We start from the raw sequence: 27,792 nt of genomic DNA, 5'->3' as shown, positions 1-27,792 counted from the left end.
CGGGCGTTAGGCACCGCCTACTGGCGCTTGCGCACTGGGCGGGAAGCGGGAGGCCTGGGGCTCTATCGTGGAGGCTGTTTTTAGCTTGGGGTCCGTTTTGGTTTCGGGCAGAGACGGGAAACAGCAGGCTGGATCCCCTGGCAGGAGTTCCCACAGGGCGTTGACGTGCTGGGCTCTCGAGATGGAGGGATTAATAATGAATGGCTCTTGCCCTCGCCGGGTAGTTGGGTGCAAGTAGTGTTATAACTTAATCACAAACATAGTCTTTACTTTTAAACTACGTAAGTAATCCAGGAACGGATCATCATAAAAATACAGAAATATAAAGAAAAATAGCCAACTCTTACAGCTGTAGCGCTTATACGTGTTAGGCATAGTTTCAGGCTTTTCAGGTCAGAGCAGTTTGGTGTGCTACCTTCTAGGGCCTTCGGAGGCATAAGCAAACGTGGTGTGCACACACGCTTATTTGGATTGGGTTTCTTAAATATAGCTGGGATCATAAGGACAATATTATTTCACAAGTTGCTTTTTTCTGTTATTTTTTTCTTGTTTTTTTTTTTTTGGTCTATAAATCTTGTATTTTTAATGGCTGTAGAGGACTATATCTTGGAATAATTTGTTATATATATTTCTCATTCGATTTTATTTAAACATCCTCCTGTTGGTGAACATTTAGGTTTTTTCCACTTTTTCCCCCGTTACAATGCTGCAGTAAATCCATGTGCATGTATCATTCTGTGCTTGTCAAAGTGTTTCTTAGGAAGTTTCCTCAAAGTGGAATTTTAATTAGAGAGTATGAACATTATTAATTTTAATAAATACTGCCATACTGCTCTCCAGAATGGCTCAATCAATTTAAAATGTTTGAAAGTGTATCCACACTCTAGCCCGTGATGGATGTTATCAGTCTCTCTAAAATTTTTGCCAATTTAATGGAGATAAAATGATACCTCACTGAGTTTTATTTTCCATGCTGCTGGTTGTTCATGGGTTGGGCAACTTCCACGAGTCGACATTTCTCTTCATTTACTTATCCAACCGATGTTTACTGAGTATCCACAATGATCGTGAGGACAAAGAAGTGAAAAAAACAGTCAAAAATCTCTTCCTTCCTGGAGTTTATATTCTCCTAAGGGAACTAGAGAGAAGCAAGATGGAGAAGTAGAATATATAGTACCTTACTTCATGGGAAATGCTAGAGAGAAAAAAATAAAGCAGGGAAGGGGGATATAAATTGTTGGAGGGGGAAAATTTTAGATAGGATACCAGGGAAGCCTTACTGGGAAGCCGACTTTTGACTTAAATATTAGTTAGAATTGAGGGAGGTAGCCATGCAGATAGCTAATCAATATCTTTGTCGTTTTGCACTGCATACTACAAGGATTTCTCAGCTTCTATGAACTTTGCAGATAGAGGAACTAGCAGGTGCAAAGGCCCTGAGGTTTGAACATTTGCAGAATGTCCAAGGCAGAACGAGGAGGCCCACGTGGCTGGACGTGAGTGAACCAAAAGGAGTGGAGTAGGAGGTAAGGGTAGGAATGAGGAGGGATCCGGGTCTTATGGGGTGTGAGCATCACTCAGGATCTGCCCTTTCCCAGATGACATGAGGGCTGTGGGAGGATTCTGAACAGAGGAGTGACATGCTCTGACTTGCATTTGCCTGGATTGCTCTGCCTGCTGTGTTGAGAATTGACTGATCGCATCAAGGTTAGAAACAGTGGATCAGTCAGGGTCAAACCAGGAAAAATAAGCCACTTCAGTTTTGAGAAAGCAAACCTGACACCTTGCTCTGGGCCAAGTCCTGCTGCACGTCAGGTCTGTCCTGCCTCCAGTTCTTTAGGCAACTTTACTGGTAGTTGCCACCTGAGCAAGCCGCTCTGCTCAGGCACAACCCGACAGCACCTCCCTCAGTGCATCTTGCATCTCTTCCTTTCTGACCTGGGGCCAATGTGTGGACTTGTCTAGAAGCAGTCCGGCATTTTTGTCCGGATGCAACCAGGACGCACCAGGGAGCTGGCACTCTCTGGGGCCCCCCACTCCTCTCTTCCAACTTAACAAATAAACAAAAGCAAACAAACCCTTGTTCTGGCTTTCTTTCCTTTCCTCTCTCACACTCTCTGTCCCCGCTCCTCTACTCTGAGAGCTTGTTCCCAAACCTTGCTGGGGGCACCCCCTTGTCTGAGACTGTGTTTTCTGGGGGGAAACCATTCAATCAAGAAAAGCCTTGCATTTTAGGAGAAACCACAAAACAAACATGCAAACAAGAAACAGGAACACTTGTCTCTTCTTACGATGATCAAGCCTAGCGCTGGTACACGGCCCTGTTTCCTGCACGCTCTAATCCCTAGAGGATAGCCACTTTATTTCTGACTTAACGACCAACACAGATATAATCACCATGTGAGGAAACTGCTGTTTTCCACCGAAGAGAATGAGAAACAAATTGAGTAACTCCTCTGTCTCTTCTTTTCAATAACACTATCAACTTTAACCCAAGAGCCAGCTCTTTTGAGAGCCGGACTCCCTAGCAATTGCAGGGTTTTGTTTGTTTTCTTTTCAACAGTATTTAAAGCAGAGGGATTTTAACAGAGGCAATGGAAGAAGCCAAAAAGAGGTAAAAAAAAAAAAAAAAAAAAAGGGAGGGCAGCCCAGAGATCCTCACAGCAGGAAGCCAAGAAAGGGGAGGGAGGCAGGCAGGATGCTGAGCAGAGCGGAGTGGAGGTGGGGAAAGGATGAGGGCGACTCTGAGGACAGTGGGCCCAGGCCCAGTGTGAGCAGGGAGACTGGTTAAGATCCCCTTACAGGGGCCGCCCCGAGGCCCAGCAGTTAAGTTCGTGTGCTCTGCTTCTGCGGCCCGGGGTTTCACTGGTTTCGATCCTGGGTGCGGACATGGCACCTCTCATCAGGCCACGCTGAGGCGGCGTCCAACATAGCACAACCAGGGGCATTCACAACTAGAATAGACAACTATGTAGCTGGGGGCTTTGGGGAGAAGAAGAAAAGAGAAAAAAAGAAGACTGGTAACAGATTTTAGCTCAGGTGCACATCTTTAAAGAAAAAAAAGACCCCCCCCCCCCCCTTACATCAACCCAGGTGATTTGTAGGGGTGCAGGCACGGGAGGCTGTAGGGAAATGGTGGCGTGCTGAAGGCTTACTTTGAAATTAAGAGCAAGATTCGCTGATGGACCAGACGAAGGGAGTGAGGAAAAGACAGGAGTCAAGTCCGGAGGAATGAGAAGAATGGCATTGCCAATGACTGAGGCGAGGAAGGAGGCAGGAGGAGCAGGTTTGGGGAGAAATATCAGGTGCTGGGTATGGGATATCTGGGAGTCTGCCAGGGAGATGCCAAGTACCCACTTGCATGAACAGGTTTGGAGAGGAGGGGAGGGATCCGGACCGAAGATGTAAATCTGGGAGTTGTCGTCAGACAGACTGTGCGGTATTTAAACACACTCGATGAGATGCCTAAGGGAGGAATGGAAAAGGAAGAGGCTCAGGGCGGAGCCGCAGGGCAGAGCCAGACAAAGGGCCTGAATGGAGCATCAGGAAGTTCAGAGGAAAACGCAGAGAGCAGAACGTGGTGTCCTGGAAGCCAAAGCAGAAAGTGGTTCAGGGATGAGAGAGTGGCCATCTGTGCAACTGCTGCTGAAAGGCCAAGTAAGAGAGACAAAGAAATGCCCACGGCTCTCGCCATCTAATGATGAAACACTCTGAAAGAACTCAACCAAGAAATGGGCTAAAACTGTGCTGAGGAGACAGGACTTGGTGAAGTGAGTGTGAGGGGCAATGTAAGACACCTGAACCTTCATCCTCCGTAGTAAATTGTTAATGAAACATGGGAAATGAAAACGTCATAAACAGAATAGTATGCTGTTTCAAAATGTGAGGACATTTTCAGAAGAAGTGACTAAAAGAAGTGGTTGCCTTGGGGAAATGGGAATCTGGGGTGGAGAAGCGTGAGCCAGGACTAATGTTTTTTTATTATAAACCTTGTGCTTTTATTTGAATTCTTAAGCTATAATATATGTAATTCTAGGAGAAAAATTAAAATTAAACCAAAATTGTATCTTTAATTGTCCTTTACAGTATTCTCCCTAACATGTTTAGCATTACGTGTAAGTCACTGTCGTTAGTGATTTACGTGTATTAAACAGTGGACTAATATCTTACTGTGGATGTGGAATGATTTCTGTTTGGACCCAAAATCAAATAGATTCGTTAACATAATAAAATTAACTCTGGAAATCCCTTAAATCTCCATTTCTCTACAGTATATCAAACGTGGTTTGCATACACACCCTTGAATCCATTCCTGCAACTCTTCCTTAGATAAAGTTTCTGAAGGCTTCTCAATTCATTATTATTTTTGTTTATTGTAGGGGAATAAAGTTGAGTTACTCAGACTGCTAAGTGCATAATACTTACGGTCTATTGACTCATCCATCTGTTCACTTCCCCCTTTTGTCCCAGGTCCCCCCTCCCACTCCCAGCCCATGTCCTTCTGGACACCCACTCTAATGTCTTGAAGTACACTTGCAGCCTTGCAAAATATGCAGTGACAATCATTGTTCAAATCATTCATGAAAAATTGAAAAAGTGAGGTTCAGGTCATCGCTGGATAGCTGTGGTCCTATGGCTCAGCAAAGCCACCAAAGACTCTAGTTCTTCTGAGATCTTTGCTTCGCTACCCAGAGTATTAATTCTTTTTAAGATCAATATCAAGATCATTTTAAGACCAGTTCCCCTCACTGGCTGTAAGACAGCAGCCAATGGTAAGTAGTTCTGCGTGACTCCATGTTCATGTCCAGGTGAAGAGAGAGACTGGTTTCCTGAAGGTTTTTTTTTCCCTGAGCTAACATCTGCGCCAGTCTTCCTCTCTCTCATGTGTGGGTTGCTGCCACAGCATGGCCACCAATGAGTGGTGTAGGTCCAGATCCAAGAACTGAACCCAGGCCGCTGAATTGGAGCATGCTGAACTTAACCACTAGGCTACAGGGCTGGCCGCAAGGTGTTTTTCTTAAGAGTAAGAAACCAACTTTCTCAGAAACCCTCAGAGCTCTGCTCAAGTCTCCTTGGCCCAAATTGGCTTGGATCTGTCCACTGCTGAATCATTTGGCATAAAGGAGAGAAGGGGTGACTCATTGCTACACAATGAGTGGGAGGGGACGGCGACTGGGAGTCAGTCACAACCTTCTAAAGCTACCTCACTGGTCTCCTCATTTTATCTTGCTTTCCTCCAATCCATTCAACACCGCAACCATCTGACTATGTCACTCATCACCTAAACTCCCTCAGTGGTGTGGTAGCTGGTCTTCAAAGATGGCCCTGCCACTGAATTACACCTCCCGGTATTCTCACCTTGAATCTGGGTTGGCTCCGTGATTTGCTTTTGACCAATGATGGCTTGTGCCTTCTGAAGCTGGGTCATCAAAAACTTTGCTGTTTCTGCTTGAGCCTCTAGGAATACTCTTTTAGGGAATACTCTCTCTAGGAAACCATCCACCATACTGTGAGACACCAAAGCCACATGAAGTGGCCATGTGTAGGCACAACGGCTGACAGCCACAGCTGAGCTCCTAGACAACAGCCATGTGAGTGGGTCACCTTGGGCATCCAGCCCAGTCGGGCCTTCAGATGACTGCAGCTCCAGCTTCCCTATGACCACAACCGCCCCTGAGACCTCGAGTGAGAACTGCCCAGCTGGGCACAGTCAACCTGCAGAGCTGTGAGAGAGAAGAATAATAAATAGGTGTTTTAGCCGTTAAATTCTAGAATGGTTTGTGGTTTAGCAATACATAACTGAAACCAATGCCTTCCCATAGAATATCAGTTTAGGTTGCCTTTGGCTGTGAGTGACAGGGTCCCTGGCCAGCGATGACTTGGACAAAGGCCTTTGAGGACCCCACGTACCAAGAAGCCTGGGGAGGCAGTTCCAGGATTCGTTCAGGGGCTCAGCAATGTCAAGGACCCAAACTCTTTCTCTGTTTCCTCCTGCCATCCTCAGCACGGTGACTTTGTGTCATTGGCATTGCCACCAACTCCAGATGGCCACAGTGCCACACAATCACATGCAGTTAGGACTAGAGGAGCAGGGCAGAAAGGACCTCTCCTCTTGAGCTCTGAGGCTTTGTCTGGAAACCTGATTTTTCCCAAGAGCCCTCCAGCATTCTTCCATTTACACTTGAGTAGGGGGAACTGCCGGCATGCCCACCCCTGACCAGTCACTGGGAAAGAGAGGATAGAATTAGCAACCAATTTTGACTCATCTTCTGGGGCTGAGGGCTCGACCTACCCTCCCTGAGATCAAGGGGTCTCTGCCTGAATAAAATGGGGTTCTGTTTTCAGGAAAGAGGAGTGGCATTGGATAGGTCACAGTGCCTGCCACACCATTAGAGAAAGTCCAGTCCTTAACCATCCCTTGTTCTGGCCCCATCCCCACTTAGCGTTTCCCTTCTTCCTGTCTGCACACCTTGGCACCTGTACCGGGAACACACACTCTGTTCCTAGAATGCTTTCTTCTCCCAGCCGAGAGACACGTGTCCTTAGATCTCAGCACAAACACCACTTTCTCAGGAAGCCCCCGTCTCAAGTTCTCAGCTCTCTTGGACCCTGCAATTCTTGGCTTCATGTAATAAACCTGAACGCACAATTGTGATGTATGTATTACCACCTGCCTTCCCCACAGACCAAAGAGAGAAGCTGGGACAATACTTCTGTTGCTATGTTCGCAAGTATCTAGTAGATATTCAATAAGTAATTACCAAATGTATGAAAAACCACATTTTGCTCCCTCCACTTCACCCACACCTCACTATGCTGGTGTTGTATAAATGCCAGAGTCATTTTAAAGTGCTCTCAACTTTTTCTTCCTTTGCTGGGAAAGATTCGCCCTGAGCTAACATCTGTTGCCAATGTTCCTCTCTCTCTTTTTTTTCTCCCTCCCCAACGTCCTAGTACATAGTTGCATATTCTAGTTGTAATCCATCTAGTTCTTCTATGGGAGCCACCACCCCAGCGTGGCAACTGACAGACGAGTGGTATGGTTCTGCCCCCAGGAACCGGGCCCCGTCCGCTGAAGCAGAGTGCACTGAGCTTTAACCACTAGGCCGCTGGGGCTGGCTCAGCACTGGAGTCATTTTAAAACCTATTCTGCATCCTAAATGCTGAAAAGCTTCAAGAGGGTGGTCTTAGATTGTCCATACAATAAGCTCCATTTTGCTTAAACAGGACCTTATTTTATGCTTTATGAAATTTTTAGGTTTCAGTTCAGGATACCAGAAATAAGCAACTTATAATGATACGAAATCTTATTCATCTTTCAAGTCTTGGATAACCATGTTATACATTTTTTAAAAAGTGCAGATTAACATGATTAGAAGAGTCCCGTTTAAGAAGGACTAAGCTGATTGTTCTGGAAACTAATGTATTTTCTTAATAAACCCACGCTGCAGTGCTCAGGGGTGACCCTGTGACCGGATTTCTGGGGGAGCTAACTCTTTGTATTGGAGGAAGTCTCGAAACCGGGCAAACTTCCATGCCAATATTCTACAGATAGATGTTAAGAATACTATTTCCACACTTTGTTATAATGAAGGGGAAGTGCCGTCCTAAGTTATGGTTTGTGCTTACAAACATCCCTCCTGCACATACCAGCTCTGTGACCTTAAGCATGTTGCTTAAACTCTCTGTGCCCCAGTTTCCTCAGTTGTGAAATGGCGATGAGACTGCTATGAGAATTAGGCAAGTCAGTCCACGCCCAGTGCCTAGAACAGGGGCTGGCCCTGGTAAGCGCCAGTGTGCAGCGCAGAGTCAGGATCTCAACGCGGCATCACCCAAAGCATGAGTTTTGAAGGTTTGAACCCCTGCTCCACCACTCGACCAGCTCAGGATCCTTGGTGAAATAGTAACCGCTCTGAACCTCTGTATTCTCATCTGTGTAATGGGGTCATTAACACCCACCTCATGAAACGAGGGCTAAATTAACGCAAGCTGTGACTGCTCTCACCTGACACCTCAGCCGCCAAGAAGCCATCACTCCCACATGGCAGGACAGAGCACCTGGGCCTGCAGGGCACTCAGAAGCCATTGAGTTCAAGTTCAGTCATTTTTCAAAGGAAACAGTTCAGGGCCGGAAGGAGAGGGGACACAGTGACTTGTTCACAGTCACCCAGCTAGTTAGAGACAGAGACACCACTGTGCGTCTCTGAGTTTTATGATGATATATTTTGTTTTAGCATATTTACATTGTGTTATAATGCAACAGCCTTTTATTCCAGGAGTTGCGAACACTTCTGTGGTCCTCTGCTACCCAGCGAGGGCCAGAGAAGCAGAGGTGAGTCAGCTGCGTGAGCCAGTACCTCCAACCCTTCACGGACTTTCGGAAGCCCTGTCACCCACGGTGAGTTTTCTCTGGTCCTCTAAAGAGGAGGAGCCAATGGACTGGGGCAGCTCTGGAGACTCTGGTCCTGAGGCCACCTCAAGGCTCCCAGGGCCAGAAGTCCTGGGTCCTTAGCAAATCTCTATCTCTGTTCCCTGTGATGGGCAGAATACAAACATTCTTTCAAATGACTATATTGGTTTTTAAGGAGAATCAGCCTTCATTTTTTTTTTGAGGAAGATTAGCCCTGAGCTAACATCTGCCAATCATCCTGTTTTTGCTGAGGAAGACTGGCCCTGAGCTAACATCCATGCCCATCTTCCTCTACTTTATATGTGGGACACCTACCACAGCATGGCTTGCCAAGTGGTGCCATTTCTGCACCCGGGATCCTAACAGGCAAACCTGGCCGAAGCAGAAAGTGCGAACTTAACTGCTGTGCCACCGGGCCGGCCCCCAGAATCAGTTTTCTTTTAGTCAGTGATCTTAATACTACTATTAAAGAGAATATCTATGAAAAGCTCAAGTTCTACTGTATCAGACAAACATTTGGGATATTGTGACCAGTGCGACCCCAGAGCGAGCCAGCCGTGTCTGACCTGGACACGGGGCTGCTGCGGGACTCACCCCAGGAGCACTCATGGGATTTTGTCTCCCAGACGAAGCGCTGCGCAGGGCGCTTGCTCCTGAGTCAGGCCGGGCAGAGGGCCCAGCGCTGGCCTGGAATTGGCCCAGATCCGCCCTGGGTTCTGGTGCTGAACCTCCCTCCGCCGGCTGCAAAGAACAGAATTTTACCTGCTTCTCCAGCGTGAACACCTCTTTATTCTTTCAATGGAAACAAAGTTTAATGAAAATCTAATCTACAAAACAAAATTAAGAAATCTAATTTCCTAGGGAAGGAGAAAAGACTGCAGAGTTCACTTGAGGTCTGATGCGTCCAATTTAACAAAGAAAGTGCCTGCAGGAAACTTTAAAAATTTGAACTGCTAGAATGAAGGCATGTAAGAGAAAAAGCCCTGTGGATTGTGCCCGTTGTCCTTGGGCATGGCGTCCTTCTTCTGGGCGTGGGAGGTGGGCTGTTTTCACGCAGAGCCCCAGGCAAACTTCGGGTTTCAACTCTGCTGGTCACATGGACAGGTCAGTGAACTTCAAAGCGCCAGGGGCCTGGGGCCTGCACAGAAGTTCGTGCTATTTCACAGGTGAGCCCTGAGACCCCACGAGTTCTGTGCTCAGTGTCAGGGAGAGCAGGAGGGGGCGCCCCACATCCCCCCTTCCCAGCTGTGTGAACTGGGTGAGTTTTTAAAGCCTGTGGGCCTTGCTTCCTCACCTGTCAGGGGTGCGGGTAGAAGTCGCCTCCTGGGTTGACTGGGGGTAAACCAGACGGGCACCCACTCACCGCTCAGAACCACGCCAGACATGCAGCCAGCACCCACTGGCCTTTTCCTCGGATGATGTCCAAAAGAAACCCTGATGTTTTAAAATGAGAAATGTCTACAAAAAAACTGACATTTTTACTTTTATTTTGTTTCCTGTTCTATATTCTTTTCAACAGTCACAGCAGTCTTCATTTCTGAGTCCCTGTCATGTTTTAGGCATCGATGCTGGGAGTTCTTACATAGCTTATCTTCGTGACCCCTCATAACAACCTCAACAGTAACGGCAGAGACCTTTACAGGTCACATAGGGTTTCAGCCAAAAAAAGTCGAATTGAGAGCTTGTGTGGTCAGGGAAAACCTGCTGGAGTAGACAAGACTGAAGCTGGGCCCTGTAAGGAGGCAGAGCGTGAACTGAGAGGGGGTGAGTAGGGGTTTGGGGATGAGGTTTTCAGAGGATGGGGAAAGCATGGGCAGAGACACAGGGCAGGGATGGGGCACCTTCCACCAGCAGTCATGACTTTCCCCGAGGACAAGGAGGAAGAGAAGTCAGGGCTACTCAGATCCCACCAGGTGGTCACGGGTTGCCCAAGAGTCCCCTCTTCCTGCTCCACTGGTGGAGACCGGTGACTTGCATCTGTCATTCAGGAAGCAGCTTTCAGATGCTTTCAGCATTTCCATTTCAAAATGACTCAATCACCTACCGCAGAATGCTTACTGGTTTTATCCATTGGAGTGAAATACACACGATATCTGTATATTCATGTATCTACACACCCCTGCATATATACATATATACACACATTTGTGTGTGTTTGAATTGATGTGCTACTAGGCACCACTACGAATACCTCAGAGCAAGGAGATATCCTGACATAAGGAGGTTTTGCTTTAGTATCTTTCTCTCGCCCTGCCTCCCCTCCTCCTTTCTTCTCTGTCCTTTTCCATCTATTACATTTCTTTGTTAGACTAAGACCCTGAAACAAAGTAATGGCGTCAGTTCTCCCTGTTAGACAGTCAAGGAGCCCGGGGCTGGGGATCTTGCTTGGATTCCAGGTGTGATGTGAGCATGGAATTAGAAAAAAGAATTTAAGTTGGATTCTTTTAGGAGGGTGGCAGGCCCCCATCTGGGAGCTGGAGCTGGAACCGGAGGCCACAGTCCCCAGAGCAGGAGAAGCCCGGCTGGATGGGTCTGGCCTTCAGTCCTAGCTTTTAGGCTCTCAGCACATTTTTAAAAATCCCTCTGCTTTTTCACTTTTCTCATCTGTACCATGGGAATGGGAATGCCCTCTTGGGTTATCACGAAGATCAAATGGCTTAGTAAACGTGAAGCACCTAATGCAGTAACAGTAAGAACTGGCGTTGTTATCACTGGAAAATTCCAGTTTCACTGGGGACAGAAGGGCAGGGACCCTTTACCAGGATGTTGGAGGATGCGTCCAGAGCCAGTTCAGGGAGTGACCAGGTGACCTAACAGCATCCCTAGCTGAGAAGAGACTAGACATTTGTACTGGTGACTTCATCTGGGTCATCTAGGATGAAGAAAGCATTCACAAACATGATGGGGGATAAGGCGAAAGGCCTCCAGGACAAGCTTCTGATTTCATCTCCTTTCTTCCTCCCACATCGGGAGCAGGGTTCAAAGGAAGCAGCCAGACACTTGCCGTAGTTCACTTTTCGGCACAGTGAACAAGTGTAACCCTTTGCTGACTGACCACCCTTCGGTGCTTGGAGCTCAGGTGCTTGGTGCCCTCAGGTGAGTCATTCCACCTTTCTTGACCTTGGTTCCTTTCCTAACCTGTACACCGAGGGGGTTTGCTCAGATTCCCTACCATTGACTCACCTTTGCGGCCTTTGACTCCCCAGATGAGCCTCGGGATTGGCTGACATGAATTGAATCTACCTGGGAGACAAGGTGGAGTCAGCCAAGTGTGAAATGAGTGGAGGGCAACATAAGAGCCCATCATGAGCTGCCACGTTGGTCCAATCAGTAGGGACTCAGAGAGGAGCTCAAAGAAGAGCTCGTGGAACAGGGCAATGCCAAGGGGAGCCCCGGGGGGCTCTAAACCCCTCATAATTCCTATAATTTTTCCCTACTCCTCAGCATTCCTTGATTTGGAAAGTTGGCTTGTTCTCCATCTTGTACAATGTACCCTCCAAATACAAGGTCCAGCCCCATCCCAAGAGGGTCGCCAAAGTCTCTCTTTCACCCAAAGTCTGGACTGAGCTGGAGTCAATTCGATTTTTTTTTTCCTTTTTCTCCCCAAAGCCCCCCAGTACATAGTTGTACATTCTTTGCTGTGGGTCCTTCTAGCTGTGGCACGTGGGACGCCACCTCAGCATGGCTTGATGAGCAGTGCCATGTCCGCGCCCAGGATTCGAACCAACGAAACACTGGGCCGCCTGCAGCAGAGGGTGCGAGCTCAACCACTCGGCCATGGGGCCAGCCCCCAATTTGATTTTTAATGTGAAACTCTATTGTGCTTTTTATCTGCAACCTCAAGCTCTCAAGCAGAATGAGTGGTTTTTATGTCACAGACTGGAGGAAAACAACAACCACTCTTTCTTCATTCCAAACATGAGGGTGTTCAGGTGTGTGGCAATGTTGGGCCTGGACCCAGAGTGCATCTGGTTAAGGTAGGAATTGGTGGAGGAGCCCGGGAAAGTAGGAGTGTCCTGTGTCTTCTTGAATATCTTGATTGGAATTAAGTGCTGGGTTTCTGGAGTCCAATGTTCAGGATCCACGAGGAGCAGGACGAGTTTGACAACATAACATCATGAGCTCCTTTGCTGCGTTCTTTCGAGTTGGATTTCTCAACAGCAGGTTTGCACAATAGCATTCAAGAGGCTTACAAGTCTACCCATTTTAACACTGTGTTCCCTTTTTATTCCTGGGATTCAATGTGGATTTAAATCCTGGAACTGAATTTCTAAGGAGAGTAAGTAGTTTTCCAATTCAAGCCATTGTTGTTGACACACGAGTTCTAAAACTTTCAGAATCCTGAGCAGGTGGTTAGAAATTTACTGAATAACGTATCTGAAACACTTCCTCACTCCCTTTGAGGAAAATCAGCAGCATAATCACCACAGAAATAACTGCAGAGCAATGTTATTCGTGTCTTTGTTACTCGTGGTTATGTTTTCTTTTTAAACTAATAAACTATTTTTTAAAGCGGTGTTATGTTCATAGCAAAACTGAGCAGAAAGCACAGAAATTTCCCTTATACCCCCGTCCCCACACAGGCACAGCCTCCCCCACTATCAAAATCCATTATCAACGTCCCCCACCAGAGCGGTATATTTACCACAACTGAGGAACATACACTGACTCGTCATAATCACCCGAAGACCATAGTTTACCTGAAATACTGTGCATCCCACGGGTTTGGACGAATGTGTGATGACATGTTTCCACCACGGTAGCACTGTGTAGACCAGTTTCACCGCCCGAAAAATCCTCTGTGCTCCACCTGTGCATCGTCCTCACCTCCCCTGACAACCGCTGATCTTTCACTCTCTCCACAGTTTTGCCTTTTCCAGAATGACATAGAGTTGGAATCATACAGTATGTAGCCTTTACAGATTAATTTGTTTCACTTACTGATGTGTATTTAAGTTTCCTCCATGTCTTTCTGTGGCTTGCTAGCTCATTTCTTTTAGCCCTGAATGATATTCCATTGTCTGGATGTACCACGGTTTACTTATCCATTCACCTACTTGGTTGCGTTTAAGTTTTGGCAATTATGAATAAAGCCGCTATAAATATCTGTGTGCAGGTTTTTGTGTGGTCATAAACTTTCAATTTGTTTGGGTAAATATTAACAAGCACAGTTGTTGGATTGTGTGGGAAGAGTATGTTTAGTATATATACATACCTATATGAGCATACATTATTGCCATTAGTATTTTGAACAAACTATTACCTGTTAGATCAATTAAGGAAAACAAAAGTTTTTATTTTACCTTCAACTTATTCATTCTCTGGTGCTCTTTACATAGATCTGAGTTTCTGATCTATATCATTTTCCTTTTCCCTGGACTTATCTAACATTTCTTACAAGGCAGGTCTACTTGCAACAAATTCCCTCAATTTTTGTTTGTTTGAGAAAGTCTTTATATCTCCTTCACTTTTGAAGGATGACTTCACAGGGTACAGAATGCCAGGCTGGTGGATTTTTTCTTTCAACACTTCAGACACTTCACTCCACTCTCTTCCTGCTTGCAGGGCTTCCGAGGAGAAGTCGGATGTGATTGTTATCTTTGCTCCTCTGTGGGTCAGGTATTTTTTCCTCTGGCTTCTTTCAGGATTTTTTGTTTATCTTTGATTTTTTGAAGTTTGAATATGTTATGCCTAAGTGTAGGTTTTATTTACTTATTTATTTATTTTGCTGGGAAAGATTCGCCCTGAGCTAACATTTGTTGCCAATCTTCCTCTCTCTCTTTTTTTTTTCCCTCCCCACAGCCCCAGTGCATGGTTGTGTATTCTAGTTGTAAGCCCTTCTAGTTCTTCTGCGTGAGCCGCCACCTCAGCATGGCTGCTGACAGACGAGTGGTTGGTTCTGCGCCTGGGAACTGAACCCAGGCCACCAAAGCAGAGTGCGTTGAACTTTAACTGCTAGGCCATCAGAGCTGGCTCCTAAGCGTAGTTTTTATTTTGGACATTTGGTGTTCTCTGAGCTTCTTGGATCTGTGGTTGGGTGTCTGACATTAATTTGGGGAAATTCTCAGTCATCACTGCTTCAAATATTGCTTCTATTCCTTTCTCTCTTTCTTCTCCTTCTGGCATCCCCATTACACGTATTTTACACCCTTTTGTAGTTGTCCCACAGTCCTTCGATATTCTTTTCTATTTTTTTTTCAGTCTTTTTTCTCTTTGCTTTTCAGTTTTGGAAGTTTCTATTGTCACATCCTCAAGCTCAGAGATTCTTTCCTCAGCCATGTCCAGTCTGCTAAAGGGTCCATCAAAGGCATTCTTCAATCCTGTTAGAAAGTTTTTGATCTCTGGCATTTCTTTTGATTCTTAGAATTTCCATCTCTCTGCTTACAATGCCCATCATTACATGCATTACAATGCATGCTGTCTACTTTCTCCATTAAGGCCCTTAGCATGTTATTCACGGTTGTTTTCAAGTTCCCGGTGTGATCATCCCAACATTCCTGCCATATCTGAATCTGGTGCTTGATGCTGGCTGTGTCTCTTCAAACTGTGTTTCTTGCCTTTTAGTATGGCTTGAAATTTTTTCCTGATGGCTGGACATGATGTACTGAGTAAACAGACCTGTAGTAATGTCTTGGTGAGGTGTGGGGAGAGGGAAAGCCTTCTATATCTCTAGGATTAGGTTTCAGGCTTTTGGTGGGCCTGTGCACCTGGACCGTGAACTTCACACATGCTTTTCAGTCCCCCCACCTCTTAGGTGGGACAGAAACACCAGAGTGGGCTGGAGTTGAGTATTTCCCTTCCCTCAGGTCACTTAGACTCTGATAAAAGCCCAGCAGGTCTGGCTCTGATTAGATCGTTTCTCCTGAGGGCAGCCCTTGTGAAGAACAGGGTGCTCTGGCTTATTTCAAAGTTAGTTCTTTTCTCTTCCTCCCGTCGGAAGCATGAGGGAAACTTTCTCCAGTCTTACTGTGAGAACCTGATAGTTCCTGGAGAAAAAACTCACAAAAGCATGAAGGCCCCCTAATGACTGGGTTCCCGAGGAGTTTTTACTTCTTAGACTTGTCCACACTGAGCGGCTAGCAACCCCCCAATTACAGTTCAGTTTTTCCAACTTGGCACTGTTCCCACAGAGGTTTCTGCTTGTGAGTTTCTGCTCCAGTAAGTTCTGATTCTTTGTATCTGCCTGTCTGTCTCTCCAATCTGGGGGGAAGTTGCCCTGTGACCTCACTTCAGTGGCGGACCTAAGAAGAATTGTGGATTATTCAGTTTGTTCAGCTTTCTATTGTTAGGATGGAGTGTCAGTTTCTAAGCTCCTCACATGCTGGACCAGAAACCAGAAGTCTGGTTGTCTTTATTGTGTAAGTAATACCTGAATGCGTCCTTGTAAAGATTCAAGGAATATTTGAGGATACACAGAAAATATACAAAAGTCCTTTTTTTTTTTGAGGAAGATTGACCCTGAGCTAGCACCCTTGCCCACCTTTCTCTACTTCATATGTGCAACGCCTGCCACAGCATGGCTTGACAAGTGGTGTGTAGGTTCATGCCAAGGATCCGAACTCTACATACATTCAAAACCCTATAAGACAATGTAATAACTTCTGATTTTAATTTGTCACACATATTTAAAAGAACTTAAGAAGAGAAAAATAATCTATTATATTTACATAGATATTTAGATTTCTTTTCCTCTCCTTTTGTTCCTGAAATTATATATTTTCTTTGGGCATCATTTCACATGAACTTCTATTAGCATTTCTTTTAGAGCAGGTTTGCTGGTGACGAATTCTCTTAGTTTTCCTTCATCTGAGAAAATGTCTATATTCCCTCAATTCCTGAGGGATATTTTAACTGGGTATGGATTTCCAGGTTGACAGTTCTTTTCTTCCAGCATAAAATATGTTCCATTGTCTTCTGACATCTATGGTTTTTTATGTGAAACATCATCATTCAAACCACTGTGCATTATTTTTCCCTCTTTTTTTCTTTAGTTTTCAGCAATTTGATTGTGATGCATCTGAGCACAGATTTATTTGGATTCACTGAGTTTTTTGCATCTGGAAGTTTATATCTTTTGCCAGTGTTAGGAAGTTTTCCGTCATTATTTCTTAAAATATTTTTTCTGCAGCACACTCTCCTCTCACCTGGGACTCCAGTGAAGTGAATATTAAAACTTTTGGTATTGTCCAATAGGTCTGAAGCTCTGTTCCCTTTTTGTTTTCCAAATTTTTCTCTCTGTTGTTCTGTGTGTTTCTGTCCACTGTATTCAGTTTTCTACTACTGCGTAACAAATTACCATAAACTTAGTGGCCTAAAACAGCACATACGTTTACTATCTCACACTTTATGTAGGTCAGGAGTCCAGACACAATTTAGCTGGGCCGTCTGCTCGGGGTCTCATATGGCTTCAATCAAAGTGTTGGTCAGGCTGCATTCTTATCTGGAGGCTCGACTAGGAAGGCATCTATTTCCAACTTCATTCGTGTTGTTGGCAGAATTCATTTCCTTGCAGCTGTATGACTTTCTGGTGGCTGTGAGCTGGAGGCTGCCCTCACATCTAGAGGCCATCTGGTTTTGTCATGTGAGCATCTCCAGCGTGGATACTTACTTCGTCAGGTCCTGAAGGAGAATCCATAGCTCTAGTCTCCAAGAAGATGGAGTCTTATATAATGTAATATCATCACAAGTGTGACATCCCATCACTTTTGGCATATTCTATAGGCTAAAAGGAAGTCACAAGTCCCACCCACCCTCAAGAGGATGGGATTACACAAAGGCATGAATACCAAAACCAGAAGATAGGAATCATTGAGAAGGTCACTTTAGGGTCTGTCTGTCACAGTCCATTCCTCTGGCCTCCAATTATTCGCGTCTCTCTTAAATGAAAAATACATCAGTCATCTCCCAAAGTTCCCAAGAGTCTCATCTCATTATAACATCATCTCATCCCAAAATCTCATCATCTCAGTCAAGTCCAGGCGGTATATGTATATAAGATCTTGGGTTTAATACATTAAGTACAGTTCCTAGGGTACAATTCCTCCTCTCCATCTGCAGACCTGTGAAACTAGAGACAAGTTATCTGCCCCCAACACACCCAAAATACAATAGTGAATCAGGCACAGGATAACAGCTATAGACATTCTGAATCAAAAAAGGGAAAAAAGGAAAATAAAAAAGGAGTCATTGATTCGCAGAGGTTCTGAAACCCAGCCTGGCAAGTGTCAGGAGTTGCTCAATTAGTTTTCAAAGCCTGGGAATAACTCTCCTTGGCCCTTTGTCCCACCTCTTGGCTCTTGATTCTCTCCACTGAGTCATCCTTTCTTTATTGTGAAAGGTAGATTAGAAAGAGAAGACTTCTTTTGGGATTCATTTCACTCACACCTGCTACACGATTTCAGGTTTCAAGCTGCCTTTGAATCCAGGCTAGAGGATACCAAAGGAAAAAAAATCTAAGGACCTCACTGCTGGATTGTTCTTACTTGGAATCTGGTTTCTTTCTTCAATACACCTGCTACCATTTACATTTCAGAGTCCTCACATACCTGTTCTATGTATTCTGTCCAAGGATTTTAGTTGCATCCAAGAGGAGAAACAAGGTGGAGTGTGTTTATTCCATCTTCACCAGAACTAGAAACTTCCATTGTTTATTTAAAAAATTTTAAAGTAGACAGAAGAAATAATACATTTACACAGTACAAGAGAGTATAGAATAAAAAATGATCTCCCTTATTCCACTGTTCACCACTTTTTTATTTCCCTTCCCTGCTGGCAAACACTATTATTAATTTCTAATATACTTGTTCAAAGAAAATTTATGCATATACAAACAAATACTAATATGTACTTTTATACTCTCCTTTTCACAAAAGATAGCACACTATATACTCTGTTATACATTCTGCTTTTTTCGCTTAAAGAATATAGTGGAGATCAATCTATCAATACATGTGCATTTCTTTGGTGTGGCTGCTTAGTGTTGCATTGGGTCAAAGTACCAAAATTTATGTAACCATTTACCAGCCTTAAAAACAAAGCTACAGTAAATAATGTTACCCATACATTCTTTCAAACCTCTGAGAGCTTACTTGTAGCATAAATTCCTAGAAGTGGAATGACTGAGTAAAAGAGTATGTGAGTTTGTAATTGTTACAAATCAAGTGACAGTGGTCCCCATCCACCCCAGGGTAGTCACTCTTCTGACTGTTTTTGAGTGCTATAAATAGAATTATACACTACGTATCATTGTACATCTGACTTTTTCTCCCCAATATGATGTCTCAGAGATTTACCCATGAAGTAGTATGTAGTAATATTTTCTCTTTCTTACTGCTGTTGTATTCAATCGTATAAATATTTCACATTTGTAAAAATGTATTCTATTTTTGATTGATGCCTACATTATTTCTAATTTTGGGCTCTTATGAAAGAATTTGTGCCTGTCTTTTGGTGTACATATTTAGACATTTTGATCATGTTTGAAGGGGTGGAATTGCTGGGTCATAAGTTATGCATATGTTCAGCTTCAGAAGATTCTGCTACAGAATTTTCCAAGGTAGTTTCATTGATTTACACTCTCCCTATGCGAGCAATGTACATAAGTTCTAGTTGTTCCATGTCCTCACTGACTCTTGGTGTTTTCTGTCTTTTTAATTTTAGCCTTGGTGGTTTGTAGCAGTATCATATTACAGTTTTAATTTGTATTTCCCTGATGAGTATAAAGCTGATGATTCTATTGTGTTTCTTGCCTTCTTTGTATGAATTTAATATTGCTAAGAGAATTGAATGAACAAATAGAAATTGAAATGAGGATTTCCATGTTGTCTAGAGCTGAGAATAAGGGACTACATTTGGCCCATGAAGCCTTGCCTCCCCTTTGTCCATTGCCTGCCTCTTTCCGCGTTGTTCAGTACCAGCCCTACCAAATGAAAGCCTCACACTTGCAGAGCCCCCAGAGAACATGAGCATCAGTCTCTAGATTTTACAGACTAGGAGTTATTATTATATAGCCGTATTCATTCCAACATTAAAGTAAGTGTGAATGACCTTTGTGACTTAAGGAGGAGAACTTAGAGATTTTGAAACACAGAACATTTAGATTCAAGGTATTGCTCAGAGATAGAGCAGCCACTTTGCTTGGCACGGATCATGCCGTTTCTGAGGTGAACAAGTGTGGTGAAAGACCATGACTCCTGATTCTATGAGGTGTGTCCACTGTATCACCAGGCCCCTATTCTGTTTCTTAAGAGATGGGTTTCTATGACAGTGTCAGGCTCAGAAATGAGATTTTAAATGGCTGTTTCATGTTTCATTTTATTATTTTTAAAGCTTACATGCATGTGTATAGGTCTGTGCCGCTGAGTGTGTGTGAGGGATGCCTGTATGTGTGTGTGGCATGCGTATGTGTATACGTGTGTGTGTGCATGTGTATGTGCACCTAGTTCTTTCTGCTGAGAGGGCCTGGAAGCAATAATAAGCCAGTAGCAATGAGATCACATAGCATGCATATATTATTTTCTAAACACCACTCCCCATAAGAAGAAACAAGGATCCTTGGAAAATGCCTTGACTCCATATCCAGGACAGAGAATGTACAAGATGACTTGGTACATCTTATGCCAGAAAACAATCAAGTCCTCAAATAATATTGGAGCTTGTGAAAGGACACAGGAGTCCGATTGAAGTGTCTCCCTCTGGCCAATAGGTAACTGACCAGATGTTATGTTATGCGCAGAATGTTTGTGTCCTCCCCTCAATTCGTATGTTTGAAATCCTAACCCTCAATGTGATGGATTTGAAGGTGGGGCCTTTGGGAGGTGATTAGGTTTAGACAAGGTCATGAGGGTGGGGCTCTTATAAGAAGAGACGTGAGAGAGCTCTCTCCCCCCAGCTCTCTCTCTCTCCCCGCCCCAAGTGAGCATAAAGTAGAGGCCGTGTGAGCACACAGCAAAATGGGGGCCACCTGTAAGCCAAGAGAAGAGGCCTCAGGATGCAACCTGCCTCGAGAGCAGCTCGATCTTGGACTTGTAGCCTCCAGAGCTGTGAGAAATAAATTTCTGTTTTGTAAGCCCCCCAGTCTATGGTATTCTGTTAGAGGAGCCTGAGCTGCCTAACACAAGAAACCACTGAGCATCAAAGTAATTAAGGAACAAGGAATAAGATGAAATAGGAGCCCATGAGTGCATACTGATGTAAATAAAGTCATGAATAAATAATAAGTGAGAGAAAAGGAAAAGCTGTTCCTTATAATGAGTGCCAATTAATAAACGTAGAAGGAATGGAGCCCTGTCTCGCAAGCATAATAGTAAGGATGATTAGTGGATGAAAGTTTGATGAGGGACAGGATGCCTACTTAGTCTTGAAATATATTCCCGCAAAATAACTTACTGGTTACAAATAGAAAAAAGGAAATTTACAGTGGAGAAACCTGGTTACCCAAGCAATCAAAGTTTATATCAGCAGTAACGGGACAAACGGACATCACATGTCCCGGGGGTGCATGGTGTTGGGGTGCGTGCCATTCCACAGGGTGCAATAAGGACAGAACTTCAGTTTTATGGAATTCCTCCCCAAACTGCTAACATGGATCTAGTCATGTGGAAATGTCAGATTAACCCAGACTGAAAGTAGTTGGGCTATATTCCTCAAGGTCTCAAGGTCATATAGGACAAAGACAGACCGAGGAGCACCTCCAGATTAAAGGACGTGTCAACTAAATGCAACGAGCGAGCCTGGATGCGATCCGGAACCCAGAAAAAAAGTCGTTATGAAGGACATTACCGGGACAATTGACAAAATTTGAATACGGGCTGCGTTTTAGTTAATAGTGTTGTGTCAATGTTGAATTTCCAGGTTTTTATCCCTGTACTGTGGTCATGTAAGAGGTGCTCTTATTTTTAATATTTAAGAGGTAACAAGGCCCAGTGTCTGCAACTTATTTTCAAATGGCTCAGAAAAAAAAAGACAGACATATTACAAATATGGGGAGAGAGAGAGTGAGAGAGAAAGAAAGTAAATGGGGCTAAATGCTCAAAAAATATACATGTTGTTGTCAGTGCCATTGAGTCGATTGTGACTCCTAGCACCCCTGTGCACAGCAGAGCAGAACCCTGCCTGGTCTTTTTGTGCCATCCTCTCACCTTCCACCCCGTATCAGACGATACTCTGCTGCTATTCATAGAGTTTCATGGCCAATTTTTTCAGAAGTGGGTGGCCAGGTCCTCCTTCACGGTCTGTCTTAATCTGGAAGCTCCACTGAAAACTGTCCACCGTCAGTGACCCTGCTGGTATTTGAATTACCAGTGGCATAGCTTTCAGCATCACAGCAACACGCAGCCACCACAGTATGACAACTGATAGACGGGTGGTGTGGTTCTCTCACCGGGGAACAAACCTGGGCCCCAGTGGTGATCTGATATATCGGACCATATATATATATATATATGAAAGTTCGTAATTCAAAGGCTGTGTCTAATGATCCAGGATCACAATGTCATCACTAGAATACCCTCCTGGATTTTTCTCCCTCACTACTGTCCAGGGAAGGGGTTCCTCCTTTCCCCCACATCGGGTCTTTACACATGGGTGCCCATCAAGCCTGCACAGTTGAGTCAACATGTGAGTTAACTGCCACTCGGGAGCCATCCTTGGAATCCTGGGGCAGGACCCTTCCAGCTCCAGGCAGCAGCAGTTGCCCTAAACCAGCAGCTCCTTTGGACTGTTGGAGGATGAGGAATTAGATTTTCAGGTCTCCCTGCTCCACCAAGATCTCCGGGAGGGGAAAGGCTGGGAGTGTTCGTGTCACTATGAGCAAAGAGAGAACCCCCTTATTCTGTAGGATGAAGGATTACAGGCTCCTGCAGAATGCCTCAGGAAGGTAAGGAAGGCCCCTGTCCACAGTTCTTTCCCTGTTAATACCAGTAATAAACCGAGTATGCTTTTTACATCTATAATACTCTCTGCGCTTTGAGTTTCAGGGCTTCTGCTTTCAAATGAATATTTCTTTTTTTAAGATAAATTTCTATTTTCTTCTCTTAAAAATTGTAACAGGAAATGGTGCTTTAAAATACAAGTAGCACTATGTTTAAAACACATCACGAAATTGATAAATTAGGAAACTAACTGGGTTTATAATTCCTAAACATTCTTCAGTTCACTTTCCTGATTTATCAAGTCTAAGGTTTGGACTGAGGCTTAAAATTATGACAATTTCTGTAAGCTAATTCCTTTTCTGTGTGCATTAATAATATACAGCAAAAAGTTGTGTGCCCACTATATTTAGGCATCAAAAGAGATATATGTACATGTATATCTGCTAATATGTGTACACACACATACATAATATATGTATGTATATATTTTGAATGCTTCTAACTACTCTGCCAGTTAAATATGTATTAATACCCCATTTCACGCCTTCAGTTCAGAGATGTTTTGTAACTTGTCTAAGCTACATAACTCCTAGAAGCTAGAACCAAGTTGGTTCCCAGGACCGTGTGACCCAGAGCCTGCGCTATTCTCACTAAGTTTCTTCCCGGCACATGTGTTGGTTTGAGTCTGTCTTGTCTAAGCTCTTTTCATTGTGATTTGTTCATTGGCAGTTATTTCCTTTTAATTCCCATAAGAATTTGTTCAAGCATTGCGCCCAGTTTGCTTCTTTGATTATTAACATAGAGGAAAGCCCACAGCAGAAAATATTTTTTCTCCTAAAATCCCTTCATATCATGTAACACATACAAATATATTTGAGATGCGGCCTGATTTCAAGTTCTATTATAATGACATGTAGTATAAAAGCATCATAATTGAGCCCAACAAAGTCTCTGTCGATCAGATTCAAAGAAATATATTTTCCAAGTACATCGAGTTCAGTTATATAAGAATCTATGATATTTCCTCTTATGGTTAAAGATACAAGATGCTCTAAGTTTTCACTAGGAATAAAAATATTCAAAATTGTGTAATTGGTTTCTTTAGGGCATATCTTTTCTCAGGTGCTCAAGAAATTTGCTTATTTCCCGGTAGGCATTGACTCTGATTCAGAAGAGTCACTATTCTTCGAGGACTGCTGCCCTCACAAAGGTCGCACACGTGGCCAGTGGAGACGCTGAGAGTGGGGTTCTTGTTATATTCCCTCTGCGTTTGGTCAAGAACTGTGATAGCTCCACTCCAGTCCTAACGCCAGCATCACATGGGATTTTAGACCCAGATTACTACTATTTATTGATACTACTTTAGACTTAATCATGTTACCTAGTTATGTTGTCACTATTTTTGTGTCCTATTTTTCCTTTTCTTGAATTCAGTTTTTGTTTTGCACTAGAGAGCCTTCTGGAGGAATTCTTTCAGAAAAGTCTGTGTGTAGTAACCTTTCTATCTCTTTGCATGTCCAAAAGTGTCTTTGGTTTGCTTGTACTCGGGAATTCTCATTTGCCGGCCACAGAACTTGCTGGGGAGCGATGGGACTAACCACCCAGGGACTGGGCGATCCTTCTGGGAATGGAGGTTAATGCTGTTACATTAATAAGTGATGTGCATTGCACATATGCTTATCGATAAGTTATTCACAGATGGACAGAGTGTGGAATTTCAATGCCTACATCAATTTTTAAATTAATCTCTGATTAAGAATATAAAGTTTGGAATAGTGACCTTTCTTAATTAAGTCAATAAAACTGTCTTTGCCTTGAAAGAACTAATGATTTCTCCAACTATATGAGTTGAACCTAAGAAGCAGTCTACTCCTGCCCAATGTGTCTTACGTTTAGCCAGCCACTTCACATTTTCTAAGAGCTTTGTGAAAATCCAAGTCTATACATTTTGGTAGCATCTCTAGATTTTTACTCTTTTCTGTTGGTAGCAAATTTTTTTAATAAATCCTTAAAAGTCTTATGGTAAGATTTACTGTCAAGTATGTATCTTATATCTTTATTTAGGCTGACATGTTTTCCACTTTTGCATTCATATGTGTCTTTTACTTTCTATATGTTAGCATCGGGGATGAAAAGGATGTCCAGGGCTTGACCTTAGAAATAACCAAAGACGTGGAGTCTTTTAGAAATTCCAGCTTGGTCACAGGAGCAAGAGTGAGCATCAGTCACAGCCCAGGAAGGCTCACAGAATGGAAAAAAGAACAGGTGAAAATCATGATGATGAAGTTGCTGAATTATGTCAGTTTCTGTAGGTCTCAACCTACAAAAAGCCTTTTCATAAGAAAGCGGCCCTGCTTGGGGGGAGGGGAAGGTGTCATGGTGATAAGTGTAAAAACGAGACTGTTCATGAGAATCTTTAATTACCGCCCTCAATTATAACGAAAAGTAATATATTTTAATAAGGAAATTTTCTATTTACTATTCAAGAAAAATAAGAGTCCCGAGCACCTCTTAAGTTTTTCTGGATGTGATTTAAAATGTAAATATGAGATGGAAATGAAAACCTACTCACCTGATTTTGTAGAACGCGCTGGGGGCGATGGAGCGGTTTGATAAACGGGACGCGTCAGCGATGCTCACGTGGGAGTCGGCCCTGGACAGAGAGCAGACTTCCAGGCAGGCCCTCCCGGAGGCCGCTGCGGTCGCTCTGGACTGGTAAGCCTGACGACGCCATTCTCAGGACGACTTCCAGGCTGGGTGCAAAGCATTTACAGTGAAGTTGCAGATTCAGTCTCTTCCTGTGACATAAAGTTTAGTTTTCCCCCAAAGAGAATAGATTTCTTCGACGAAATGAAAACTGATGAAAATTTGAAAGCAATTAGTTGCTTTTAACACATGTCCTTTCAACAGGCTTTAATTGATTCTGGCATCTCCACAAAATGGTGTCAATAATACTGAAAACTGATACGCCTGTGAATGAAGTTTCTCTTGTTTTCTCCTCCTTGTTTGCAAAATTTCTTTGGTTCACAAACATTCAAAATTCCCTCATAAGGAATGTCTTGCACACGTAGAAAAAAACATTTTTTAATGAAAATAGGTTGAGGCAAACTAAAAATTGTGGCCTATTTCCCACAGACCTTTTACTTCTGAAGCATCTGCTGATCTTAGTTTTACATATTTTTAATTATAACTTCTAACTAACTGTATGTTTCAATATGTGTATTTTTTAACTGCTGCCTCTCCCTATTTTGTTTACTGGTTAGTGGAGCATTTTATCCTGTTCTTACCACAAAAATAGAGCAAATTAAACTCCAACCATGTGAATGACGATATGATAAACATACAAAGAGACAATAAACGTAGCTAATGCATACAGCAATGTAGGTGAGATGGTGTAATATTGGAGAGTAAAGAGAAAAAAAAATTCAAGCCAGTGTGAAAATATAAATGTGACATCTGTTTCAACATAAATGTGCTCCACAAGAGTCATTTAGCAACAGGAGAAGAAAAGTAAGCCTCTGAGGGCCAACTTTCACGCCTAAAACCTTATTCACGTAACTGTAGTCATTAACATTTGGATCAATTTCAATGCAAGAAATTTAACTACTGTAAAGCCAAAAACTTTATATGTTACAAATGATCCAGTTCTAAGATCAGTGCATTTTATTTAAATATGAAAAGGAAAAGACATTTCTTGGTATGTGACTGATACACTGTAAAGAGCTGTCGAATGACGTCTGAGTAGTCTTGCAGAATAAACATGTTATTTCGTCTTATGCTCAGGGCATCTCAATCCACACATTTGCTCAAAAGCAGGCATGTGAATCAAATGGAAAATAGCATATATATTCATTTATTTGCTCCATTATTTTGGTTCCCTGTGAAACAAATCCTGATGCAATTACCAAATCTCTCTTATTTGGAGTGTTTCAAATACGAAATTCTCCTTGACTGAGGGTTCTACCTGCAGTAGCCCCACGTCGCAATTATGGGGGCTCCAAACATAGGTCAGTCTCCACACTTAGCACTTAATGACGTCTTCCCTTCTTTCTGCTTCTTTTAGTAAAATGAAAGCCAAAGAGAAGTACCAATCCGACCTGTGGTTAGAAATCGAACACCTGACTAAGGGTGAGGAGCTTGGATCTAAAAGGGTACGGGGCTAATTGTTACCTAAAACAGGACCTATTGCACTCCCCTCCGCTGGGTCCACTTGCCCACACAAGAGCCAGCTTACTACACAGATGGGAAAATAGCTCTCATAAGCGAGCCTGGAGCCCGAGGCTAGTGTGTGTATGTGTGTGTGTATCCACTCGTATTCAATAAAATGTTCAAAGAGCCATTTTTTTGGCATTTAGGATAGGCCGTCTATTTTTTTTTATGTGGTCATAATAGCTTATCACATAGTGGGATTTCAGCTGTACATTATTGTTTGTCATACACCATATAATTGTGCCCCTTCATCCCTTGTGCCCACCCTCCACCTCCTTCCCCTGGTAACCACTGATTTGTTCTCGTCTGTAAGTTTGTTTATCTTCCACATGTGAGTGAAATCATATGGTGTTTGTCTGGCTTATTTCGCTTAACACGATGCCCTCAAGATCCATTCATGTGATTGCAAATGGGATGATTTTGTCTTTTTTTATGGCTGAGTAGCATTCCATTGTACATATATACCACACCTTTTAAAGAACCATTTTGTTTGGTTTTATTTTACACAATTTAGAGATTTTTCTATCATAGTAAAAGCAACAAATTTTGCTTTAAGTGGAACTACCTTTTTTCAGTATCATGAAAATGTTCTTGTAATAGATAAACATTTTTTATTTCATACCATTCACTTCCCAGTTTGGGAATGTTCCCATGAGCCGCAGCGTGAGGCAAAGCCACTCGGGTGATGTGGAAGTCAGCTAACACTTATACTGGCGAGGGCGGAGGGGACACGTGTCTGTGTGTTCAGGGCTGTCCCAGACCCTGTGGGGAGACTGAAACGTGCAGCTGAGGAGACAGCACGGAAGACTCGCTCAGACTTGCATCGGGGTGCTCATGACCATCCTCCGTGAGTGCCTGCTTTAAGCCATTTTCAACTATTTATTAGTTGAAACGACTTTTTTTTTCCTCCATTAAGATCTCCTAGACATTTTCCCGTGAATCTGGAAGCTAAGAATATGTCACACTTAACACAAGAATTTCTTAAATTTCCTTTCATTATGAAGGTATTAATGACAAGAGAACTTAGTAAAAATAAACTGTGGCTGTTCCCTTTAAGCGAAGGGATGTTCTAGTCTCTTAACAGAGGCCATTTCTTATACAAAGTAGTCACTGGAACTTCTTTTGTATGTTTGAGCTCCTCTTCTTTCAACCGCCTCAGCTCTGTGGCTCACATTTGACTGCATCAGAGCAGCGTGGGCCTGCACCAGCTGATGAATATTCTGGAGGGCAGAGGGTAGACTAATAAGGAACTGAGGATAGGCAAACTCCGGAAAGCAGTGGCTGACCAGTAAATACTTGTGG

At 43.4% G+C, this 27,792-nt stretch overlaps 1 protein-coding gene across 7 annotated transcripts in view; it reads left to right on the top strand.

Annotated features, from left to right (window-relative positions):
- The first annotated feature begins 11,298 nt into the window (after positions 1-11,298).
- LOC100064928 (serine/threonine-protein kinase MRCK alpha) overlaps positions 11,299-27,792 on the top strand; it is a 58,639-nt gene continuing 42,145 nt past the window's right edge. For 2 of the 7 annotated variants that reach the window (XM_070248803.1, XM_070248802.1), the window contains exons 1-4: positions 11,394-11,506; positions 24,402-24,546; positions 24,866-24,996; positions 26,345-27,337. In XM_070248803.1, the coding sequence (XP_070104904.1) occupies positions 27,325-27,337 (13 nt within the window). In that variant the 5' untranslated portion in view covers positions 11,394-11,506; positions 24,402-24,546; positions 24,866-24,996; positions 26,345-27,324. Of the gene's footprint in view, positions 11,507-22,010; positions 22,287-24,401; positions 24,547-24,865; positions 24,997-26,344; positions 27,338-27,792 lie in introns of those variants that run through there. The other 5 variants (XM_070248800.1, XM_023627541.2, XM_070248801.1 and 2 more) reach the window with 4 other exon arrangements.

The sequence above is a fragment of the Equus caballus genome, chromosome 23, assembly GCF_041296265.1.
Source record: "Equus caballus isolate H_3958 breed thoroughbred chromosome 23, TB-T2T, whole genome shotgun sequence".
NCBI classification, from domain to species: domain Eukaryota; kingdom Metazoa; phylum Chordata; class Mammalia; order Perissodactyla; family Equidae; genus Equus; species Equus caballus.
Note: the sequence above shows the minus strand (reverse complement) of the source record. Positions and strands in the feature narration are given on the sequence as shown.